The following is a 25,058-nucleotide window of genomic DNA, read 5'->3' as shown; positions in this document are numbered from 1 at the left end:
CCAATACAGTATTTTGTAATAATAAACTGTGTCAATCCAAATCCTGAAAACAGGCCTGTCATAATGACTACACAATTATTTAAGCTGACCACAATTATTTTCCACAGTTACATCACACAAACAGAATTTAATTTGGGTGCATTTTCATCTGTTGGTTTGAGACAAACACATGCAAATGAAAGAAAGTAGAAAACTCATTTACTGAGACACATCATGGTTCTTGTGAAAAAAACAAACTTCTGCCTGATGCTATAACACCTTTAGAGGGCAGCGGTGAGTAATGTTTGTTTACTTAATATTTATTAATATCTGTAGAGGGCAGCAGTGAGTAATGTTTATTTATTTGGATTTATTTAATGACACCTTTAAAAGAAAAAGTTCTGCGTTCACTACTTTTTTGTGTGGTAATGCACAGTTCCACTTTGAACACAGACCACTTTGGGACAATCTGCATTTACGTATGTGAGGAGATGAGTATGAGTATGCACTGACATGGTAAGGAAAGAGGGAATCTGCGTAAGTAAGAACCCACAGCCTAACTGCATATTTCATATGATTCTTGTAGGCTAGCAATTAATGCTCAGTAAAATTAAACCCCTGTAGTGCTGGTTACCTGTAGTTTGGCGGTGTCTCTGTGCAGTGTGGTGTTCTGCTCCTGCAGTGTGGAGGCCTGTTTCTGCAAAGCCAGGGTCTGAGCGTTCAGCTGCGAGTTCTGAGAGTCCAGCTGCTTCAACTGCTCTTTCAGGAGGTGCTTCTCCGTCTGCAGGGCTGCATTCTGGGAACCAATGATGAAAATGAATGGTTAAGAAAAAAATCTCATTTACACAGTTTTGCCTTAATCCTAAATGTAGTTAATCAGCCAAGACATGTTTTCACCAGAAGTGTGCTTCTTTAATTTTGTGATTGGGATATGAGACTAGCAGCTATAAAAATGGACAGAAGTCTGAAAAAAACATGCTTTCTACAAAACCCTGGCTTCTACTTCTGTTTTAGCTATTCTTTATCTATTAAAATCAAAAAAATATAACAGTACAGTTTACAGTGTTAAAAAAAAAAACATTAAGTAAGATCACTTAACTTGGCAGAGTTTGAAAGTATTAAGGTGTGCAACTGGCATGAGGCTTCCAGTATTTGTTAGCTACACTAGCCTAGAAGTTCTAGTGCAAAACTAAGGAGGCAAACCTCACATACCATATGTCTTGAATTACAGACTACATTTAAGATAATGATAATATTGTATACCTTTGTTTTTTTTAAATGTTATTACTTTGTAGCGAAATTACAGCATTTTTAAAGAAATATCTACATAATCTGTTAAGATGCAAATAAAGTAACGCAGAGTGGTTTGATGTGAAATATGCCGTTCAAGAGATACTAAGAGTCCAACTCTTTCAGCGTTGTGGTGATAGAAAGCAAATATCCGAAGCATTTGATGCCTCTAAAATCTCCCTCACAGACAGTTATTACCAGACATTGTTATGAACACACTCCCTGATGCCTGAGAAATGGTTTTATGATAGTTCTGAAGTAAGATTATGGCCTAATGTGTATTTTTTAAAAGAACATTTGTACAGTAAATAAAAACGTGTTCTGTGTCTCTGTGCTCATAACTTACGTTCTTCTCTACATCAATTAGTCTGTCTTTGAGTTTGAGCAGCTCAGCGGTGGCCTCTCTCTGCTCCGTCTCCCATTTCTCTTGGCTGGGGCCACACCGGCCCTGCTCCACTGCCTTCTGGGAGATTTCAGAGTGAGCAGCCTCCTCCTCCTGCCTCTGCCGTAGGGCCTCTAGGGTCTTCTTCACCTGGAAAGGAGGAGTCATAAGTGGATCAGCATAAATAAAGGTGAAGCCTAAGTCCATTAAGTAGCTGTGTTTATGTATATGTATTTGTGTACTGTGCTCATACAGTAGTGAGCTCAGTGCGCAGTTGCTGGTTCAAGCTGCTGCTCTCCTCCAGCCGAGACTCCAGGCCCTGGATCTTCTCCTCCCTCAGCTCCAGAGTCTTCTTTAGTGTTGACTCGATCTTCGTCTCCAGGATTTTATATTTACTGAGGGGTCACACAGCAACTACTGTTAAAACGTTTAGATCTTACAGCAGTGCAAAATCAGCCAACAGATCTTATCATTAGCACAGAGCGGGGGGCTTATGAACAGATGACCTAGTTTAGCTGTGCTGTGTAAGAGTATGGAAACTGAGACTGCAGACTGAGCTTATTTTCTATAGCCATTTCATTTTTTCCATCATTAAATCACCACTAAATCCGCTATGGGCCAAAATGACTCAAATGAAAAGAATCCATGCAAGAGCAACTCAAGAGCATTCACACATGCACACAGCAGCAGATCTTATAGTGATTACACAGTGGTGATGGAATGTGACTGGTAATAGTAAATGTCTTTTGACATTAAGCGATTAGGAGCAGCTTGCGTTTCACTGAGCACTAACAGCCGTTGAGGAATGTAACTGTTTCCGCCCAGGCTTGTTAATCCTCTCTGATCACACTCTTCAACACATTACAAACAACACTTACCAGAACCCAGTCACACCATTCAGACCTCTATAAAATAACACACTGTGAGACAGACAGACAGACAGACAGATATATATATATATATATATATATATATATATATATATATATATATATATATGAAGAGCGGGAGAGAAAGAAAAAGAGTAATGGATAGAGAGAGAGGGGGACAGAAAAAGAAAGAAAGAAAGAAAGGAAGAAAAAAAGAAAAAGAAAGAAAGAAAGAAAGGAAGAAAAAAGGAATAGAGAGAGCAGGAGAGAGAGAGAGAGAGAGAAAGAGAGAGAGAGAGAGAGAGAGAGAGAGAGAGAGAGAGAGACAGACAGACAGACAAAGAGAGGAGAGATATAGAGATATAAATGAAGAGAGATAGAAATAAAGACTAACAGAGAGAGAAGGGAGAAAGGAGGAGAGAAAGAGAGTGGAGGGAGGGGGGGGTCCCCCTGAGACGACTCTCCAGGGTACATTCCAGAGAAGATTAATCAAAGAGCAGTACAGCCTCCAAACAGAGTGTTAGGCTGCTCTATAATTACACGTGTACCTTTATAATGGCCTCTATATGAGAAAATGATTACATGTGCTCCACCACACACGGCCCTGGCCTCGCCCCTCTCAGCACAAGCTTAGTCTGGGTCAGTACACCACACTATAGCTAGAGGCTGAGGCAACACACACTCTGAGGCAGGTTAAGAAAACAAGAGTGCAGAGAGTGAAGGCTAAATCTGAATGAACGCCACAGACAGAGAGAAGAAGACTAGCGTGAAACTGTCACTGGACAGTGGGTTATGCCCTGTTAACTCACCTGCTCCATCTGGAAGAGAAGGCAGCATTCACAAAACAAACAACCAATGGTCGGTAAAACATTCCTTTCATACGTACAATGCAGAAACTAAGCAATACTTTAGAGAAGTAAGTATCAGAGGGGTCACTGCAGTGGTCTGGTCACTTACTTGTCCTCACAACTGTGCTCTTCCTGTAGCAGCTTCTCTCGATTCAGCCCGATCTTCTCTAGTTCGTGACTGAGCTTCTCCAGCTCGTTACACTGTTGCTGCACCCTCAGCTTCTCATTCACCAGCTCCTACAGCACAGACACACAGCTTTGGGTTAACAGTGGTTACTAGACATTAACTACATTAACTTGAAGTTATTGTGCAGTAAAGAGCAGTATGGTTAAACAGAGCTGATAGTAACACAACTATATATATATATATACATATATATATATATATATATATATATATATATATATATATATATATATATATATATATATATACATATATACATACACACACACAGGATTCAAACAAATTAGCCTAGGCCTGGGCAATAAACTTAGTATAATTACAGTGTTTCTAAATCGATAATGCACATCTGTGGTGTTTTTCATAAAATAATCATCCTGTTCCTCAATCTGGCATTAGCAATAAAGGTTGGGAAGGGTGAAGTCTAGCTTTGTGTTGCAATTACTATGAGTAAAAAGGTTACAACTGTTCACATTACCACTGTTTTTTTCAGAGCCATGTGAACACACAAACCTTCTGAAACCGGATCTGAGACACTTTTACACAAGGTCCCAGATCAAATGCATATGCTGAGAGATCAGAATTAATGTGTTCTGTTCCACTGCACATGCACCGAATGTGGTTCATTCATGCGACACTATTGTTTTAGATGTGCGTATGCAGGTTGGGCGCAGGTGGTCTTCACTATGATGACAGATATGGGTCACTTTTACCCCACAAACGTAAAGTCAGAAAAATCAGAGTTGAACAATGAGGCTTAAAACGTGCATGTAGCCTTAAACAGTGAGTGGCTAACACTGTTTAACCTGGCAACACTGTCAATATGTACATTTGTTGCATATATATATATATATATATATATATATATATATATATATATATATATATATATATATATATCTTTGCAGGAGAAGTAAAAACATTCTGATAACACTTTATAATAACAGGCCTCAATAAATAGCAATTTAATAATTATGTAATAGTTTGTTAATTACTATTAGTAATTATATAATAGTTACATATACATTAATAAATGGTACCAATTGAACTACTAACCGTTTACTTAGTGACACATAAATAATCCGTAATTATTCTGAATTGTAGAAGTCCAATCATTCATTAGAGTGTGCTCTTAATGATTGTTATTTCATACTTATCATTTAAAAATTATATAACTTGAAATATTAAACATCTACTTAGTTGAACAAAAACAATTCATAATAATTATTGAATTGTCTACACCCTGTTTTAAATGATTAAGTATTTTTTTTTTTTTTTAATGTAGCATTAAGTGGTTAATATACAGTTTAAACATTATTAATCATTAACTGGGCCACTATTATAAAGTTGTTATAATGCATGTATTAAGATGTGTTACTTAGCACAGGTAAACATGATACACTTACAAAAAAACTTGTACAATGCTTTGAATTGTCAATTATTTTGTATGTAGTGCTTATTAACATGCAGCAATTTTATAATCATTAACTATCATTTACAAACTATATAGTTATATATATGGGTTTGTTATTATAAAGTGTTCTCAAAATTCTTATTTTAATTTTAGACCATTTGTGTTGGTCCATTGATCATAAAATGATGATATACTATAAACAGAAGCTGGTATTTTCAAATAATGTTTAAAAGAATAAAACAGCAAAAATAGAGATATCCACATGGAAAATAGATTGTTCTATATTTTATATTGCCAAACTTTGTAATGAATTTTGCCAAGATTCATTCATAATTTACATTTATTTAGCGTTTATTCGTCTAACTTTTTCATCCCAAGCAATACACAGATATACAATTTTCCTTGCTTTTGCTAGTGCCAGACTCTGTCAGGAGAGCTACAGCAACCACTGCAGTACCTCTCGGAGAGTGGCCAGGGTCCTCTTGTCGATGGTGACCTGCTTGTGCAGATCTTTGTTGTCCTTCTCCAATTCCTTGACTCTCCCAGCAGCTTCTCGGAGCCGCGCCAGCTCCCTGTTCATGGCTGTGCCCTCTTTCTCCATGCTGCTCAACCTGAGTGAGCTCTCCTCCAGCACCGCCTCCTTCGCTTCCAGCTGCCGCCTCAGCCTGTGTGCCTCCTTCTCTAGCTGCTTTCTCTCTTTTTCTGTCTGGCCCAACTCCTGCTCCATGCACCGCCTTTCCCTCTCTGCCTCCTCTGCTCGGCTCCCTGCCTGCTTTAGCTCCTCCAGCTCCCTCTGGAGCTCCTTGCTCTGGTTCTCGGCCTCCCGCAGTTCACTCTCCAGGTCCTGGATTTTAGCAGCACTGTTGTCCAGGCTTTGCTGCAGGCGTTGGTTCTCCTGACCCAGGCTGCTGCAGCTGAGCTCCAGCCTCTCACTGCGCTTGGCCTGGGCCCGGAGCTCTTCCACAGTGCCCTGAAGCTCCTGTCTCTCCCGCTCCAGCTCACTGTGCTCCAGCTGCAACTGGGCAAGGCGAGCAGCGGCCGGCCGGAGGCTCTCCAGGGCGCGCCGCTGCTCAAGGTTCTCTTCATACAGCTGCTGACGGTCCTTCTCTTTTGCAGCAAGGCGCACGTTAGCATTTTGCGCTGTGTCCGCCTGCTTCTTCAGCCGCCGGTTGTCCTGTTCCAGGATAGCGTTTTCGCGTTCCAGGGCCTCAGCACGCTCACTGGCGATCCTGAGCGAGGCTAGCTCTCGCTGAAGCTGCTCGCGACCACGTTCTAGACGTGCCACCTCCCGCTCCATCTCCTCACAGCGCTCACTGCGCTCCCGCAGGCCCTCCAGCTCCTTGGTGGCCTGACGCTTATCAGCTTCCAGCCGCACCAGCCGGCTGCCCGTCTCTGAGATGGTTTGGTGGAGGACGCGGTTCTCTGTCTCCACCTCCCGCACGCGGGCCTCGCTGTCTGCTTGGGCACGCTTTTGCAGTGCACTGACGGCCTGATTCAGGTGCTCCTTTTCCTGTTCCAGCTCTGAGATCTGGCAAATACAAATACACCATCATTATTTGTACACAGAAATGCATTCTTACATTTTCTATCAAACAATGAAAGCTTATACTCCACTAATTGGAGAACTACATGAGTGCAAGACTTCCAGCTTTTGGATCAACAGCATCCTCAATTCTCTCATTACCTACATAGTCGATCAGCCAAGACATGTCTGGTGCCCAAAGTTTGCTTCTATAGTATTGCACATGAGCTTTGAGGCCACTGTAGTTAACAAGTTGACACTACATGGCCAAAAGTTCAGTTTTTTTTTTGCCTCAGCTAACTGATAACAGGTGTATAAAATCAAGCACATAGCCATGCAATCTCCATAGATAAACAATGCCACAGTGGGTCGCACTGAAGAGCTTAGTGACTTTAAATGTGGTACTGTCATAGGATGCCACCTTTGCCACAAGTCAGTTACCTATATAACTATACTATATCTGTCTCAGTCAACGATAAATGCTATTATGAAGTGCATGCACCTAGCAATAACAACAGCTCAGACAAGAAACAGTAGACAAAGCAAACTCACAGAGTCCAGCATAAAAAAATTGCCTATACTCTGTTGTATCACTCACTACAGAGCCACAACTGGCTCTGGAAGTATCATCAGCACAAGAACTGTGTGTCAGGAGCTTCATGAAATGGGTTTTCATTGCAGATCAGCTGCGCACAAGCCTAAGATCACTAAGTGCAATTCCAAATGTCGGCTGGAGTGGCGTAAAGTGGTGGCAACCCCCACATACACGCTCCAAAATGCTATGCAAAGCCTTCCCAGAAGAGTAGAGGCTATGGAGCTGTGCAAAATGCTCAAAATGCTGTGCAAAGTAAGGGGTCAACTCCATAATAATGCCTATGTTTCTGGAATGGAATATGAGCTTGTTGAACATAGGTGTGATGGTCAGGTGTCCACATACTTTTGGACATATAGCGTAGCTTATACCAAGGTGCAAGTCTAAATAATCACACATATGCCCTAAACCATAGAAACAGAGAAAAGCACAACCAAATAGTGTCTGAAACCACATAAACAAGTACATTTAAGTCTATCATTTAGCAACTCAAGGTGATTTGAGGTAAATATGCAATGATTTAAGCATACCGTCTTAATTGGTGAGAAATATGATACCTTTATTATATTAACCTTTGCAGCTCTAGTGCAAAACTTAATGGGCCCAAACCATTTTTTTTGCTTTTCTAAAATAAATGTCTGATGTAATATGTACACATTGTTAAACTTAAAAACGTACCGTCAACTCCCCAGTCTATATGTTCCATTATCTTTCCTATATGGAAAATAAGCTGTCAAAACAGCCTGTTTGACAATCATTGTTGTTATGAAGTCACGAAAACACATTTACATATTCCTGCCTATCCAGCCTACAGCAGTTTAGCACCACCCATTCACACTGAAGTTATATGCAGTGATTCAGCCTGAACTGCTTCTTGAATGAGACATTATACAGGGCAGGCAGTCAGATATCATTTACATATATTACTCTTAAAGGGACAGTAACACAATCAGCCTGTTAAATTGTAAAGAAAAGTTGCATATATAAAAATGAATTGTGTGTTTTGTACATAATTGGACCTCATTGGAAAGAAAATACAATACACAAAAATGTAGAATGTGGGCCCTTTAAGAGGCAAGCTTTGGACACCAAACAAGTACTGGTTAATTGACTACATACGGAATATGGGGGGAAAAATGCGTAAACAAACTATTTTGTAAACACCCGTAGAGCGAAATGAAGAACGCGGCCCTTACTTGTTTGTCTTTTTCTGCCTGCAGCGTCTCCAGGGCTTTCTCCAGCCTTTGCTTTTCTTTGAGTAGCTCCTCTCCCAGGCTCTCCATGTCCTGTGTGGTCTGCTTCTCCTGGTCCAGTTGGGTCTGGAGACGCTCAAGCTGAGAAGAACAGACCGCAACTTGCGTCACAATACCATTCAAACAACATGAAACGCTTCAGGCACAAGGCTATGGTATCATAAGGAGCCAGGAGAGCCGAGATGTACCTTCTTGCTGAGGCCCTGGTTCTCCCTCTCTAGCTCCATGGCATGGAGCTGGCCTTCTTCCAGGCTGAGCGACGCCTCGCGCAGCTCCTGAATGGTGCTCTGCAGGCTCTGGTTCTCTTTCTCCAGCTTCAGCAATCGGCTGGACGTCGACTCGTTCAATTCAAACACAAATGACTTGCGCGCTGCAGGAGAACAGAAGCATTCTGCACTTTCACTTTCTAGTACAAGGAATTCTATCAAGCTCTGATATGAGATCAGAACATGCCTCAAAGGCTCAAAGAGCTAGACAGAGTTCAAGAACCATTAAGCACTGAGAAACCTCAGCACTACAAAGGACAGCATTTTAAAAGACTTGTTATGAAGGCTATAAATGGGTAATCTATGTGCTTAACCCAAATATGTTAATAAATAATGTTGGATCATTCTCAAAAGGAATTGTGATAGAAGGGCTTACTTCTTTTTGAGAACATCTGATGAAGGAAAGTCCAAGTAACTGTTATAGAACATATTATCCTGAGTGTGCAATCTTGGGCATTGTAGTGGGGAGGCATTCATTTTTAACACTGGCCAAAGTACACCAGCCTATCAAGGTAAAACATTCAGATCTATCTCTCACATATATTGTTGATATGGATTTAATGGCCAACTCAATCAGCAGCTTTAGCATATCAACACTTAATGCAACTAAATATAACCTGAGCATTGTCTTTATGATTGATTTGTTTTGATTTATTGCAGATTTAAATTGAACTAATCATGCTGCTCTCTGCAAACAACTGTAGAATTAAGTGCAGTGTGTCTCATCTTGATGGCAGCATAGGCTACAGGGAGAAACTGTTTAGAAACTCAAGCACACATAATGTTCATTTCTTCAAATCAAAGGATGGTGAACAGGCAACTGTGACAACCAGCACTAATAGATCCATCATGTCATGCACCCATGCTAGGCTGAGAAGAAGGGGGGTTGGCGTGGTGTGCCCCCAACCACCCTTTAAATTACGTTCTGGAGCTCCCGAATGGAGCAAGCATCTAAGCGCTAGCCCTATCATCAGTTGTCATGAGTTTGATCCTCGGCAATGCCACAGCCATCTTTGGCTGGGAGTCCAAGAGAGCATAACTGGCCTCGCTCTCTATGGGTGGGTAGGATGGATATCTGTTGTACGAAAACTGACAGCTAATGTTCTCTTCTAAGTGTGTTAAGCTGTCCAATCAAGTTGCACAAGAAAGTAACTTTATTTATGTGACACTTTTCTAAGCCAAGTCTACAAAATATCAAAGCATACTAAGACTAAACCTACCTAAAACAAACTGAAACAATAGAAACATCATATACGACAAACATAAAAACTCCACACAATTATGTATTGCATTTGATCACAACTCTTAAGCTAACTTTACCTTAGCGATGCCTGTTTCAGTTTTTACACTGAGCTGAGTGTGGTCTTCCACACAGCTGAATCCAAAACTTATACAGATTCCAGATGATCAAGATTATGTCTGTCTGAATTATTCTTTCCCAAGTTACACCTTTTCCCCATCTTTAGCCTAATAAACATGACTGAGTTACTGCCACTGTCGTTCTCAGTGCAGGTTTGTTGTGAGTAGTTTTGTCAGAGTTTTCCCTCAGTGCTCAGAGATGGTTGTGATTACCAAACATTATTTTGCCAAAAAAAAGCATTCAGTGGTCCATGCCATGCATTGGGGTGCTGTAATATGCATAACTGTCTCTTTGACTGACCTTCATTGACCTCATTGTTCTTAGCCAGCTGCTCCAGCTCCCAGCCCAAGTGAGCAGACTCGTTCATGCTTTGCTTCTGTGAGATCTCCAGCAGCATGTTCTCTTCCAGCAGCTCCTCCAAACGTTTCTTATCACTATCCCTATCCTGCAGTACACAAAAGAGCAGGCCCAATCAGCACCCATTCAGCCTTACACCCACACGTAATCAGCACCGACTATTCTACTTACAATCTCCATGTCGTGCAGTTTGGAGCGAAGGTGCAGATTCTCCTTCTCCAGCTCGTGTAGCTTATCACAGCGCCCCCTAGCTGTGCTCAGCTGCTCCTCTAGCATGGCCTTAGTCTCGAGCAGAGTCATGTTGTCCTCTCTCAGCTCCTACAGGAGAGACAGGGGAAGATATGTAAGAAAATAGAAGGATAACACAGTTAAACAGAAAGAGTCAGATGCCTGTCACTGACAGCTGTGGAGCCCAGCTGAGCCTTAAAGCTTTACGCCTGCCTAACAAAGCCAGCAGGGGCTCTCAGAGCCAGACAGCATATAAAGGAGCTACATTATTGATGTAGAGGTCAGTTAACACCTCTAAACACAGTATTATTTCAAGACAATGGCAAAATGAGGTTACCTCCACGCGGGCTTTGTAGAAGTGGACATCGTGCAGTTTCTCTTTGAACCGGGCCAGTTCTGTTTCAAGCCTATCCACTCTCCCTGCACGCTCCCTCAGAGCGTCTACCTCATCACGATATGCCCGTACAGACCGTGCCTCGGCCAGCAGCTGAGTGTTCTGTACATAAACGAACAGTTAGTTCGACTCATATACATAATACATATGCATAACCACTAATCTACAGAAGCATATCGTTGCTGTCCAAGAAAGTATCTCCAAAAACTTTACAGGAGAAGGCAAAAACATTTATTACATGTAATGTAAGTTCATGTAAACAGATTTTGTTCCAAGCAATTTGGGAGCATTTGTATTGGTACATTCATTATAAACTTTTCCCACAATGTCAAGAGTAGCTGCTGTGTTCAAATGATTTTGAAAAATTAAAATCAGAAAAAATAAATAAATTAAGTTTGGAAGCTGAAGATAAGGATTGATATTAACACTTAATATGAGGCTTAATACCAAGATTAAGGTATAGCCCTCCATTTAAAGTTATTGGAACCACAGCGCATTTGCAGTAGCATGTTCTACAGCATTTAAAACATATTTTTTTTATTTTTCTGAAGTCTAATGAGGAAAGGCCCGAGCAAGGAGTGCAGAAACAGCCAGGACACACTAACCTCTTGCTTCAGTTTCTGCATCTCTGCATCAAGCCGTTCCAGTTCATTCTTGGTGTCCATCAGGTGCTCAGTCTTCTCCTCTCTGTGTGCAAGAGCAGATATGTTTTATATATATTTTTATATATGTTTTTTAACTGGATCATCCAGTGCCTGAAGAAACCATGGAGACATTTATGAAACCGTTATGCAGCTGATGTCTTGTTGAAATACATATAATTCTATGCTCACTCTGACTAATGCAAAGCAGGTATTTATGGGGATGCGCCGATATGGGATATTTTGGGTCAATGCCAATATGTAATATTTTTTTAAATTTACATATCTGCCAATGCATTTATAAAACATAAAAATTGAGACATGTAACATTTATTTCAGCAGGATGTCAAATGCATTAAAATAAATATACTGAAGCCCAGTAGCTCAGTGTCCCCTAAACATTCTGCTCTTTCAGAATACAACAAATATGTCATCAAATACTGGTTTGAAATATTGGTCAAATGTAAACAACGGTCCAGTGCAGGTAATTTTTTAAAGCAATTATCTGTTGATACTGATATGATTCTGGTATCATTGTGCATCCGTAGACATTTATGCTATCAACAGAAGGATATAGTGCTGTTGCTCACAGTTCTTGGCGGGAGCGGCGCAGTTTGGCCTTGGTGTCAGCGAGCTCCACTGCCAGGTGCTGACGGTCCTCTTTGGAGAGCACAGAGAGCTGGGAGGGCCGCTCAGGGCTGGAGAAGCTCACGGGGCTAGGGGGCTGCTGGGACTGCAGGTAATCCCTCTCCTGGGTCAGATCCAAAATCGTCTAACAACATGACACACAGCAAATTCAGTTAGACTCTGGATTCAATCACAGTCTGCTCCATAACTGAAACAGCTTTTGGGACATTCCCTAGTCCAGCGCTCCATAGTAACTTCATCAAATAATGTGAAATCTTTTTACATTTAAATTGAATTGCCCTTTTACAAAAAATAATAAATAATCTGTTTATATTTCAAAGATAAACAAATTAGGGAGCTCAAAATTTTGCAGAGACAAGGTAACATGTCTTTTACATACAGTGTCATTAATGAAACTAAAGCTTTAGTGCAGAGAGTAAACAATCGTTAAGTCAGTTGACTGGGCTGAATATGGGCCAGCTATGGGCCAGCTACTTGGTATCAATGTAGGCTTATACAAATTAGCAATGTACACTCATAAAAACCATCATATTCAATAAACACTTGGCACATACAACAAACCTTGAAAACATGATGTGAAATAAAGCTAATAGAATACAGAATTTTACAGACAATTTAATTAAAAAGTCCATCTCCTGCAGTTTCCTTATACTTTATCTTTTCCCCTGTGGTCCACTTATTATATTTATGTGGTTTTACATACCAAAAACAGTCATAATTAATTTTTACGTGATCATTTTTCAGGCTCTCTTTAACCCTTATTAATTAAAACAGACGCTTTTGTTACAGTGCCTTTAAAACTGCTAACTTATATGTAAATGAGATCTGTCTGGGCTGGAACACTCATCATGAATGGGCATTGCTAAACTGCTCCAGGCTGAATAAGTAGAAAAATGCAAATGCACTGGTTTTTATGACATCAAAAAAACGGTGTTTTGCAGCTTTGTTACTATGTATGGACTGTATGCAGTGTGGAGTGAATGGTATGTTTTGAAATGTTTACATACTACATCAAACTCTTGTTTAAAAGAAAAAAGGGGGGGAAATTCAGTTTTCCAATCTATAGGTTCTTTAATGTTAATGACAAAAAGCCCTTTGCCCAACAGATGAGGGAAACCCATTTGTTCACCCAAACACATGGAGCCGAGACTGAGCTGAGAATCAAAGTTACCTCTGAGTACTCATCCCTCTCGTCGATGAGCTTGCGGAGGTGAAAGGCCATGGTTCGGGACAGAGGATCCAGCTCTTCAGCCGGCAGCTCCCCCACCTCCAGCCACTGCAGGTCCAGAACGTTCTCCTGGTTGTGGGTCACCTAAACAGAAAGATGCTTAGACCTTCATTGACACTAAAACCTCAGATTTTTAATCAAAACTTTGACTGAAAACTCAAAAGGATTTAAAATCTATGCAAACCTCTTGGATATGGGAGACTATGGCTGCTTGTGTTTCGATGTCTAGCAGCTTAATCTTCTCAATGATCTCTTCTTTACGCTCGCACTGGAGATAAAAAATACAGCAAAAGAGAAAGAAAGGGATGAGTGCTGGTGCACAAAGGCATGTCTGGTTCTGCCATGCGTTTTCTGCTGAGGTTAAGACTTGCCTGTAGTTTTTCAGAGACAAGAATTAGCTAAGCATTCCTAACTGGGATTTGATGACAATGATGATGATTAGCCAGACGAATGCTTTACAGGAGATGAAAGGGCTGAAGTCAGACACTTTGGTCTTCATTACATTAAAGACTAGGAAGGAGCTTCTCAGGATGAAGCAAGAGGCCTTTGTTATTGCTGTATTAAAGCTGTATTAAAGCTAAACACTACAGAGATTCAGAAGCACTCTGGTATGTAATACTGCTTCAGTCTATCCATGCTGTTTACCATCTATACAGAGAACAGGAAAAACCTGTGGAGTAAGAGAGGGAGCGAGAGAGGGAGAGCTGGAGAAAAAAGAGCTGTGTGGCATAAGAGATAGAGCGATAGAGCTAGAGTAAAGCAGGCAGTGAACAGCCGGGACCTGCACAGAACAGAAATCAGTCTCTTCCACAGAAAGAAATCTTAGCTGAAGTGCAGAGGCTATAATCAGACTGATTTATGAAACTCTTTGTGAAAATCAGTGTTTGTGTTTGATTTGGAAGGGAAAAGGACAGGCATGTTCAGACAGGGTGATTCTACTGCTGCTTCCTGGTTGGAGGTGTGGAAGCGAAGGGCAAACGGCTCAGTTTACCTGAACAGCGCAGCCCAGGAGCAGCAGCAGCAGCCTCTTCATCTCCTCCATGCTCTTCCCTGCAGACCAAAATTATTCATCAGCATCAAGCATAAACACATACATTGGAGGCTCAAAGTTTGGAAGTCCATGCCAGTTTGTAAGAGCTTTACAGATTACTGTGTCTCCCCATTCTTCTTTGCAAAACCTACAAAATCTGAAAATACTACTTTATAAACAATGCAAAGTTCAATGCACTTTTATCATCTTGTTGTAGAGTAAGGTGAAAAAGTCAGAGACTACCCTTTTGCACGCACAATTTACATTCAAAATGACCTTTAAGGCCAGCTTTTTTTTTAAATTCTGTATAGGTACATGGTTAAGACATAAACAAAGTCATTCAGTGTGGTTTAATGTAAAATGCTTCGTTGTAGAGAAACAGAACCAGAATTTTTCAATGTTGGTAACAAAAACCATATGTCTAAAGCACTTAATGCCATTAAGAGCTCCCTCACAAACAGTTATTGCATGAGACTGGTTGTGCATACACTGCCCGAGTTGTTTCATAACAGCTTTTAGATAAGATTTTGGCCTAGAACATATTTTTAAAAATCCAGCAGCGTGTTGTAACGAAAAGTAGCAGACAGAAAAACTTTTTTTTCCAGATTTATCACTGTTTTATCACTATCAACATTACATTTAAAACTCTACATGTGCTGGTTCACTGGTCGGCAAGTTTCTCTATAACGCACATCCCATTTCCCATCAAACCAACCTGAATTACTTTGTTTACATCTCTGTGATTTAATTACCGAAAACCTTCAAAAAATCAGTGGAATTCCCTTTCAAGTAAAAGTTATTCATTCACTGCAGTGTCAGACATTTGCGCCCCTTACTGCCATGTTAACTCTTCCATCCTTCCAATCTTAAATCCAGCAGTTATTAAAGGAGTCATTGACATTGTGGTGCCCTTCAAAGAAACAAGCAACTACCCAAACACACCTCAGCTACATTGCAGATTTGTTTCTCATGTGCACCTACAATGGCTAAAGGAGATATTTCTGATTAGTTACAAGATAATCCACTTGCATAACAAAGCGAAAAGTCAAAGGAAAAATAACTGACAAAAATAATTTTCCAAAATTAGTGTTAAGAAATTATTAAAATTTAAAATGTTAAAATATTATTCTAACAACTGTGTAAGACCTGGTAGACCACCAAAACTGTCACCATCAGATACACCGTACTTAAAGCTTTGATTTTTGAGACAGTGGAGAAAATCAAGCTCTATCTTTGCTTCCTAAGATTCCTAAGAACATTGTTTAAACCATTTATATTGATGATAAGTGTGGTTTTGCCAGTAATAATAAAATATGATATATGATGTCTTACTAGTAGAATAAAAGGCATAAATACATAAGCATAAATACAGTAAAAAAGTAACAAGAATTTTTTAATTTGAAAAAAATAGCCGCTGTCTTGTGAGCTCGTTTGAAGTACAAAGTTTGCTTTCAGATTTCTCCTGGACGCCCCAGCCATCGCATGGATTTCTTAAATTCCATCACCATCACACTTGATTTAGCATAATCAAGCACTGACGAGCCAAATCAGGTATTAGGTAACTAAGTAATACTAGTCTTTCTTGAGGAGAAGATTAGAAACAGTTATATAAACACATTGACATACATAAAAACACAACTTGCTGCATTAAATGTTATTTGTATTTATTCTGAGGAAATAAACAGTTACTTTCTGGACAAATTTGCACACCACTGCCCGTTTTCACATTTTTTCCTGATTCAGAAAAATGAATTACTAATGGTCAGTTTGACTGGAAATCAAATGAATGAAGGGTGGTCTTTGATTTTTGCATGGTACTGTATGTGGTGCCTTGTTGAAGCAAAAACTTTTCAATGCATACTTTCAACAAATGACATTTATTTGATGAACATGAAGCTGAGTGTCAGAGAATATACTCAAAGTATCAGCAGCTGTTTTATCTTTACAAAACCCTAATTTAACTGAACAGTGTTAGTGAAAAATCAAACTCTAAAAATGTTAATAGGCTTGGCCATGACCTTTGATCCCTCAGATGGTGCCGCATTAAAAACCAGAAGGTTTCTGTAATGGACATCATCACACGGGCTCAGAAAATACTATGACAAACTGTTGTCAATAAACACTGTTTGTTGCTACATCTACAAATGCAAGTTAAAACTGCACTATGAACAGCGGAAGCCATATGTCAACAACGTCCAGAAATGCTGACAACTACTCTGGGCCAGAGGTCATCTGAAATGGACTGATGAACAGTGTAAATGTGTATTGCTCATAAAAATAATGGGCGTTGTGTTCTCTGGGCCAGAGAAGTAAAAGACCATTCAGATTGCCACCAGCATGAAGTTCAAAGGCCAGGGTCTGTCATAGTACTGTGGGGAAGGAATAAGTGGGTAACTTGCATTTATGAAGGCACATTTTGGAGCAACACATGCTGCCTTTAAGTCATCCAGATTTTGATTATGTCCTACCAGTTAATCCCTGATGACAGTTCTCTGAAGCCCCCCTTTGCCCCCACTGCCTTACAGTAGCCCTGAAGCCACAGGCTCTGTGCCACGTTTATTAGTCAGTCCTGACCCATTATTAGTGGGTCAGTCTGCACAGCACACCACACATGGTTCAATGTGTGCAATCTATTACACCGTGGCTTCATTTTTTGCATATGTCACACACATCCATCACAGTTTATAGTCTGCCAGTCCTTCAGCTGACTGAGTCACTATTCTATCTGTGTATCATACAAGTTTATAATGCATAATTACAGGCATAATATTGTAGAGAAAAAGGAAAACAGATGTTAGTTTTATGACAAAATGCTTAAATGGCAAAATTTAGACAGCATTACAATATAATTACTTAAAGGGCCCATTTCCTACATGCTTGTTATAGTTTACTGTTTTCACTCATGATGTTCCTTGGCTGCCCTCCTCCGCACAGGTTCAATGTGAAAGGGTGGGGTTAAACCACTGTAGGTCAAAAAGGTAGATATGTGTAAATGTGCTGGTTTTTGTGATATTACAAAAATACTACATTCAAAACGGACTGTTTTTGAAGTTTCGTTTCCACTGCAGTTTGAACTGCATGAAATGTTTAACAATGTTGACATATTACATTAAATACTTTGTCTTTTTTGACATCAAAACAAATGGAAAAAGTATGAAGTACAGATTTGAACCTGTAACTATGGGATTATGTAAACTGAATGTATAGCAAAAAGACTGCAGTAACTAGAGACTTCAAAGCATTAATACAAATAAGGTGTGTACATGTGTGCGTGGCGGGGTGAGTGTTTTTCTGCCCATGTGTCTTGGACTAACACTCTGGGGAGAATAGGAGGGAGTTGTCATGGAGACCGTGCCCTGCCCTGCCCCACAGCGTACCCCATTCATACAGAGAACAGAACTCACTGCAATAGAGCTGAAGCACTTTCACTATTACTGTCCACTCTTACTGTAACCGCACAGTAACGCACAAACGTCACCAGCTTTGATGTAATTTGCATGCCCACGCATGTCCATTCATTTCTGCACACAAAGTCAGTACTATTCCTCATATGGATATGTTTCCATAAACACATTTATCTTCATAGAGTTCTTTTCTACAACATGCTTTCTGTATTATACTATTAGGCCATATAGCTTTTCAATGATAATGTATGGTTTAAATTCTCCAAGCAGTCTATTTTACAGTAAGAAACATGATAGATGCACCCATTTATATGCATATTTTGCCATATAGTATATTTATTATTTAATACATTAAGTCTTTTTCTTTAGCTTTTTACAATCAAATATCTTAGAAACCCTGAAATGCTATTCAAAGCTTTTGTTCATTAAAGCCCATTTTTACTGTTTGGTCTTTTGTCCAAAAGCATTGTTACTCGATTAATCATCAAATTAATCAGTGGATTACTCAGTTGCTAATATAATCCATAGCGCCAGCCCTACTTAGCAACTAATGTTTGGTCAAGGATGGGCCGTCTGGGCTACCTGCCGTTATTATCTGAAAAAACATATCGTGAAAATCTCTGGTCTGGTTCTCGATTACCCATCACAGGAAGCAAACGAAGCTGCGGGAGTGACTGTGATAAAGGTTATTTTGATCCCCTGCAGGAACCTGCATGCAAAACCAGCATGCGTCAGACTCCCAAGCACATACAATCAAAGCACCACCAAAAATACAACAGACTGTAAACACAAACCAGCAGCCGAGCCACGCTCAGCGTCATCCCGCTGATCACTATCTCACCACAGACTTGCAACACAAGGGCCTCATCGTCCACTCTGTTTTTAGCATCGCAAGTGGTCAGCAGTTATGTAACAGACTGAATAAAAGACAGTGTACGAGTTAGGATCAGCTGCAAGTGGTCTTAAAGTGTGAAAGCCATGTAATGTCTTGTAATAAATACTATGGCTGACCTAACACAGAACACTTAAGCTACACTGTCACTTAGACATTTTGCTACAAATAGCAAAATTCACATATCAAAGCAACAGCTTGACAAAAAAATCTAATGCCCTCACATCAATTACTCAAGATATGTTTGGATTCCAAAGTTTTTCTTTACTTTTGTTCTTTCCAAATTTTTGCCCATTTAATAGAAACAGTAAGTCACTCAGAGTCATGAACATAATGATGCCTACTTGATATTACTTCACTCAGTGCAGTTTCAGGTTAGTATGTGATGATGCAGACATGCAGCTTGTGCAGTGATAACTGGTGCGTCAAAAGCTTCCATTACCTGTTAGCTGCAATAGCTTTGTAGCTCCAGTGCAAAGCTAAAGAAACAAGCTTTGGACACCAAATAGGTCTTTTAACTACATTAGAATTAAAGAAAAAATTGGGCAAATATAAGTTAATCCCACCCCCATCCTCCACACTGTCACTTCAAAGTAATCTGAAAACAAAACTTTTTTCCCTTATTAGTTTATGTTTCTGGCCGTAATTATTAATCTCGACTCATCAAATAATTTAAAAGACAAAATTGTTTTACTGTAATCTTTCATTAAAGATGAACTCAAGGGTTAAATTTATTGTCATCTATTAGGTGTAGCATCTACTCTCAACTAACGCTCTGAGTTCAGTTCATGAAGGTCTTCTTAATTAGCTCATTAGATGAATCAGGTGTGTTTAATGAGGCAGTGTGCTCAAGTCTGTGGTGTTTTGGCCTGCAAGGACTAAAGCCTGACACATGGTTTCGTGGATGCTGCCCAATCCAGTACCGCACCAAATCATGGCCTGACAAGCCTCTTATTGCTGAAATCTTTGTCTAGCAAATGAAGAACTGCCAAGTGAACAACATTGGTTGCTGTTGCAGGCTCTATTTAACCGGTTTACACCTTATATCCTCTGTAACTGAACTATTTTCTACCCTCACTAGATGAGGCCAGCAGGTAGCTAACATGCTAACAGTCTGTTTGGATAATACTGAGAAACAGGCTTCAAATTTAGGGCTTTCCAGAGGAGTTTTCAGTTGTTCACATACTTTGAAAATGCCTGTTGCCCTTTACATTGTGTGTAAATTTCATGATGAATGGACCAAAAGAAATGGCCCAAAATAACTTGGAAAAAAAGTCTGGTTATTTTGACTTATATTAAAAGTTTTTTCGTTCTCCTGTAAAGTTATCATTTTGGAGATATGAGGTTTTGTTCTGACAGGAGTGATATACAGAGTAAAGAATACTTTACATGTATTTACTTTACAGCTTTACATAAGCTTCACTAGGGGTGGGAATCTCTAGGCACCTCACGATTCGATTCGATTACGATTCAGAGGGCTGCGATGTGATTATAAAACGATTATCGATGCATCTCGATGCATCTTTTTTTCTATATAGCATTTATATTTTCTCACTGTGTGAGCTCAAGTTTCGAGTTCAAGTTTCAAGTTTATTTGTCATTTGCACAACATGTCAGGACATTTATGCATGAAATGCTTGTGGTGAGGCTCAGCTAATCACTCTACAGAAAGTAAATAAGTAAACATAAAAATACAAGAAAAAACAACTGAAATATATTAAATATACACAAAATATACACAGAATATAGAGACAATATACATTTTAAAATGACTAAGTAACTCGGTGTTGTTGTTATTTAAAGTGACTTGGTACTTGTAAAGCAAAGTATTTGTAATGATCCATAATGAATTTACTTCCAATATCTTCTTTAATAAAACAAATGGAAGTGATGTGGCAAGTGAACTAGAAGGCTCTCATTCAGTGCTCTTGTTTGGAGCACGAGACGCTGCTGCTACTCATCTGTGATAAAATGCGCAGTTACGGTGAAATAAGATCCTGTGGTAATGGATCTCCACGCAGCACGTTACAGCTATTCTACCCGTTTTCTTTAGTGATTTTAGAACTTCGGTTTTGGTCTCGTTGTAGAGACGGGGGGGATCGCTGTGTTAGTAAAGTATCTTTGAGACGGGACATAGCGCGAGAGCCCTGTTTTGCAACGACTGAGAACCCGGCGTGCAAACTGCAGGTCACATAGCAGCGATGCGTCATTCGCATTTATAAGCAGCGCAGTTGGTTTCCTGGTACATTAAATCTGCAACGAGAGACTGTCGCACACTAAAAAGTGGCGAAGCTGAAGTCGCTTCTCTTTCGAATTCTTCCGTTCCATCTTAAATGGTGCCGCATTTACATTCGGCGCCTCAGTTAGAATTTAAGGTGGAACGGGTAAATTCGAACACGAAGCTGGAGAATAAGAAGCAACTTCAGCCTCGTAAAACAGTCGAATCAGTTTTCTGGCGGAGATGGGAGGAAAGCGGCTATAGCTGAGCTAAAGCTTAAAGCAGAGCGAAGTAAATCTGCGTTTTCGTTTATATTTTTAGCCCATACTAAGACATTATCACATACTGAGACATACTGGACATTAAACGTTGTGGCTCCCCAAGGTGGTCTGATTTTTGATGAAAGGACAAAATGGCTCTTCTTATCATTTGTGTTGTGACTCCTGATCTAACCTGGCTTTTAATGCAGAGGGAGCCGGTCGGATTTCTCACTCATCCAGTTGTGTTTTTTTTTTTTATGTGCCGCCACAGACTGTCCGGGCGCTGCACTTCCGCACTTCCAAGTTCCGCCTTTTGCGTTCCGTCAACATTATGTTATAAATTAAATATTTAGAAAATCGATTTTTGACATATGAATTGATATGAATTGATTCAGAATCGTTCACGTCCGCGTCGCGATGCATCTAAGAATCGATTTTTTCCCGCACCCCTAAGCTTCACTTGCCGTGTTTAAGCTAGCATTACATATAACATCGCCACAAACTGATGGCAGTAGAAATTAGCCTCATGCTAGCAGCTAATTAGACATTGCAAGGCTCCTTATAAAACAAATTACAAGGTCTCAGCATTAAACACTGCCATATTAAACACATACAGTACAGGCTTGTGCAAGCTGGAATTAGTTCTGACCTGCTGCTTTAGAACAGGAGAAACAAGTAGGGAAAAATCTCCCTCTTTACTGTGCCTTCTTCTCTGCATGTGGTAGCGTTAGCAGTTTCTCCAGGTGATAGCACACCATCCACTTCATGAATTATGAATATTACATATTACTTGTCATGTCACACTACATTGCATTGTACAACTTGGACTGTATCTTTTAAATAAAATGATTTAGTCTTCATATTCTACCATCCCAGTACAAGAAATAGGTGATACATATTAAATGAATATATATCGAATGATGTAATGAGTAAAGATAGACAGTTGTGAGCACTCTGTATGCTGAACGGCCGAGGCTGTCAACAGCTGCTAACAAACTCTCTCTCTCTCTGTCAGTATCTGAGCTGTGTGTCCACTGATCAAGCCAGCGATCTGTCAACAGCAGGTCCTGCAATCAGCGCTCAGCCTTGGCCAGGCCCCTGCAGCGTCCTTCCTCCAGTCCTTCCCTCTTCCTCCAGCTATTATGAGCCTAAAACATGTGCTTCCTCCCCCTTAGAGGCAGCGTCCAGGTCCGCAGGTGAGAGCTTGTTTATGACTGCTGGACTGCCAGTGAGGGAGGAGGCTACTCCAGGAAGCTACTGCCCTTGGAAAAGGGAAACTGGGAACATTCTTTATCTTTTGGGAGAGACATCGGACATTACCTATCATGTAGTCTTAAAGCTATGGCTCAGTGAAAAATTTATCAGCATATTGATATAAGTTTCCATTTTCTTGCTAGGACAAAAAGAAAATAGCTATCAATGACAGCAATGACAATCCAAAGACACAAAAAACTCTGTTCACTACCTGACAAAGGGTCCTTAGCGATGGTCAGTACGTTGGGCAAAGTCATCAGAATGAGCTGCTGTAGACTCTCCTGTGTGGGGAAAAGAGAAGAGAGCTTAACTCTACAGCTCTGTATGCATAAAATAAACAAAGGAATTCAGTTTAGATCCAGCAGCTAGTCTGCTGCCAGTTTTATTCACTCTCCATTGACTGAGGAGCTGACCATAAGTAGAGGTCATGTTAGGGCAGTGGGACGAATCCTCCACTGGCATGGAATGCCTGCATTAGAGCTGTTCAGGATTAAACAGGCCTGGTGCAGGCTCCAGCCAGCAGGGGAGCTGACTGAAGCAGGCTGGAAAACACAAGCCGAGGTCATAAACTAGGATCTCCAGTAAGGTGGGAACAGAAACTTTGCTGGAAATGGCAGGCATTAGCAGGCATGTTTGGGGAGGGGAACTCATCACAATCAACAATGATTCAAGCCTGGGGTGATAGAAACAGGATGGGCAGGACTGTATTCATACAGAACACAAAATAATGTGCGCCCATAGTACAGTATGAATGTACAGTGCTTTGTGAAAGTCAGAGACCACTGTTCTTTTATTTAGTTTACATTAAGCATAGCCATTAAATAGAAGCCATTCATTATTCAGATTAGATATACATTGATCCAATTGCACAAAGGAAAAATTTAAAAAAGCGAAAACAACATGTAGAACAAAAAAATTATTAAAAGATATAGAAAAGTTGGAACTCCAAAGACCACCAAACCTTTCACCATCAGATAAACAGTACTTAAAACTTTCATCTTTGAGAGAGGAGAATATCAAGCTCCACTCTTGATTCAGATCTGAACAATTCCACAAGTACTTCTGTCCATCCTTCCACTGTGAGAAGACAACTCAGTGCTGTGTGTCTGAAAGAATATGCAGCTGTCAAGAAGCTGTTACTGAGAAAAAGTGATAGATAAAAAGAAGAAAATTTGCACTGAATGTGTTTGGGATTACTTGGATCATGAGAAGCACAATATGCAATCAACTTCTCAGACTGAACTTTGCTTTTGGTGTGTAAAAATATCCCTGCATTTCTTCAAAAAACTGAAAGCAAGTCTAACCAAAAGAATGCAATAAAACAAAGTGTATACAAGAAAATCCTGAAAAAATATATATTGAAAATGTTATATTTACTTATTATTATACATCTGTGTAATATTCTTTTAAAATACACATTTGTGCTTTTTTCCTGAATCTGAAAAAGTAATAACTTGTACTCAATGGCCATTTTGACTGGAAATTAAATTTTTAAAAAAATGGCGCTCTCTGACTTTTGCACAGTACAGTACAGAACACTAAGTCTTGGACACAGTGCTGTTTTACTCTTGCATGCCAACACAGTGTTCCTGAAGAAAGTTCAGTGGTAGTACTCATCTGTGCGTATGTACTCACGTGTCCCAGTGGACCTAACCTCAGGGACAATGGCCTCCATGGCAACCGAACGCAACACTCAGTGTACACAATAGACAAGACCTAACAGGTTCATATGACCTTAACCCCTCATTCCATCACATACACACGCAGAGACAGTTATACTAGCAATACAACCAAATAGCCAGTACTGAAGCTGTGCTGTTAAACGATCACTGTATACAGCATATGGGTGTGGTGGAATGCAGAAAAGAATGAGTATTCACTGAGCTGAAAGCTAAGATGTGGATCTTGATGGGAAAGTTATGGGAGAGTGCTTAGGATTTGCCCCACAGAATAACATCACATCAGTGATGGTCCCTTTATACAGAATTTGAGTGACACAGATGCTGTTTTTAGTTATTAGAAAACTGGTAGGTGTGGATGAAATGGCAATACAATATCATGATACTTGAAGGCATTTTCATGATAAACATGTACAATGATATTTAGTTTTTCTGAGGGTTGATAAGTTGGACTAGACAGAACGCTCCAGCAGTACTATCAAAAACAACGAAAACTTTGTTGTGCTGCAATAAACTTAGGACTACTTATGGTCTCTGAAACATTCAGTTATTCAGTTATTTAACTACAGAAGATATCAGCAATATGCTCAGAAAAGCATATGTGGCATGTTTGTAATGTAGTTATCACGATATGATAAAATACTGCCCACCTTTACCTTCTAGGACAATATAATTAAAAAAATTTGTACAATGCTAAGGAGTCTTCTGAAGTTGGATTGGTGCATCCCTACATAACGTAAAGTGTAATATCTTTTTTTTTGTACTTTGGAGAAGATAAACATTCATTCACCAATTCTTTTTTTTCTTTGTTTGAACACTGGATGCTATGTACACATCGATTTTACTAATCCCCCCTCATTACATAC

General features: G+C 39.9%; 1 protein-coding gene across 1 annotated transcript in view; it reads right to left on the bottom strand.

The window, feature by feature from the left end:
• The window catches only part of ccdc88c (coiled-coil domain containing 88C), a 79,884-nt gene that overhangs the window by 24,667 nt on the left and 30,159 nt on the right, over positions 1 to 25,058 (bottom strand). Inside the window, exons 4-19 of the mRNA XM_036592851.1 lie at positions 22,725 to 22,794; positions 14,447 to 14,505; positions 13,640 to 13,723; positions 13,399 to 13,539; positions 12,170 to 12,351; positions 11,544 to 11,625; positions 10,882 to 11,040; positions 10,488 to 10,634; positions 10,260 to 10,404; positions 8,522 to 8,703; positions 8,277 to 8,414; positions 5,424 to 6,494; positions 3,478 to 3,605; positions 1,905 to 2,046; positions 1,616 to 1,801; positions 614 to 775 (exon numbers count right to left, since the gene is read on the bottom strand). Of these exons, the coding sequence (XP_036448744.1) occupies positions 614 to 775; positions 1,616 to 1,801; positions 1,905 to 2,046; positions 3,478 to 3,605; positions 5,424 to 6,494; positions 8,277 to 8,414; positions 8,522 to 8,703; positions 10,260 to 10,404; positions 10,488 to 10,634; positions 10,882 to 11,040; positions 11,544 to 11,625; positions 12,170 to 12,351; positions 13,399 to 13,539; positions 13,640 to 13,723; positions 14,447 to 14,505; positions 22,725 to 22,794 (3,078 nt within the window). The remainder of the gene's footprint in view (positions 1 to 613; positions 776 to 1,615; positions 1,802 to 1,904; positions 2,047 to 3,477; positions 3,606 to 5,423; positions 6,495 to 8,276; positions 8,415 to 8,521; positions 8,704 to 10,259; positions 10,405 to 10,487; positions 10,635 to 10,881; positions 11,041 to 11,543; positions 11,626 to 12,169; positions 12,352 to 13,398; positions 13,540 to 13,639; positions 13,724 to 14,446; positions 14,506 to 22,724; positions 22,795 to 25,058) is intronic.

This window comes from Colossoma macropomum, unplaced genomic scaffold (genome assembly GCF_904425465.1).
Source record: "Colossoma macropomum unplaced genomic scaffold, Colossoma_macropomum, whole genome shotgun sequence".
In the NCBI taxonomy this organism is placed as follows: Eukaryota; Metazoa; Chordata; class Actinopteri; order Characiformes; family Serrasalmidae; genus Colossoma; species Colossoma macropomum.
This window is presented reverse-complemented; position numbering and strand designations above follow the sequence as displayed.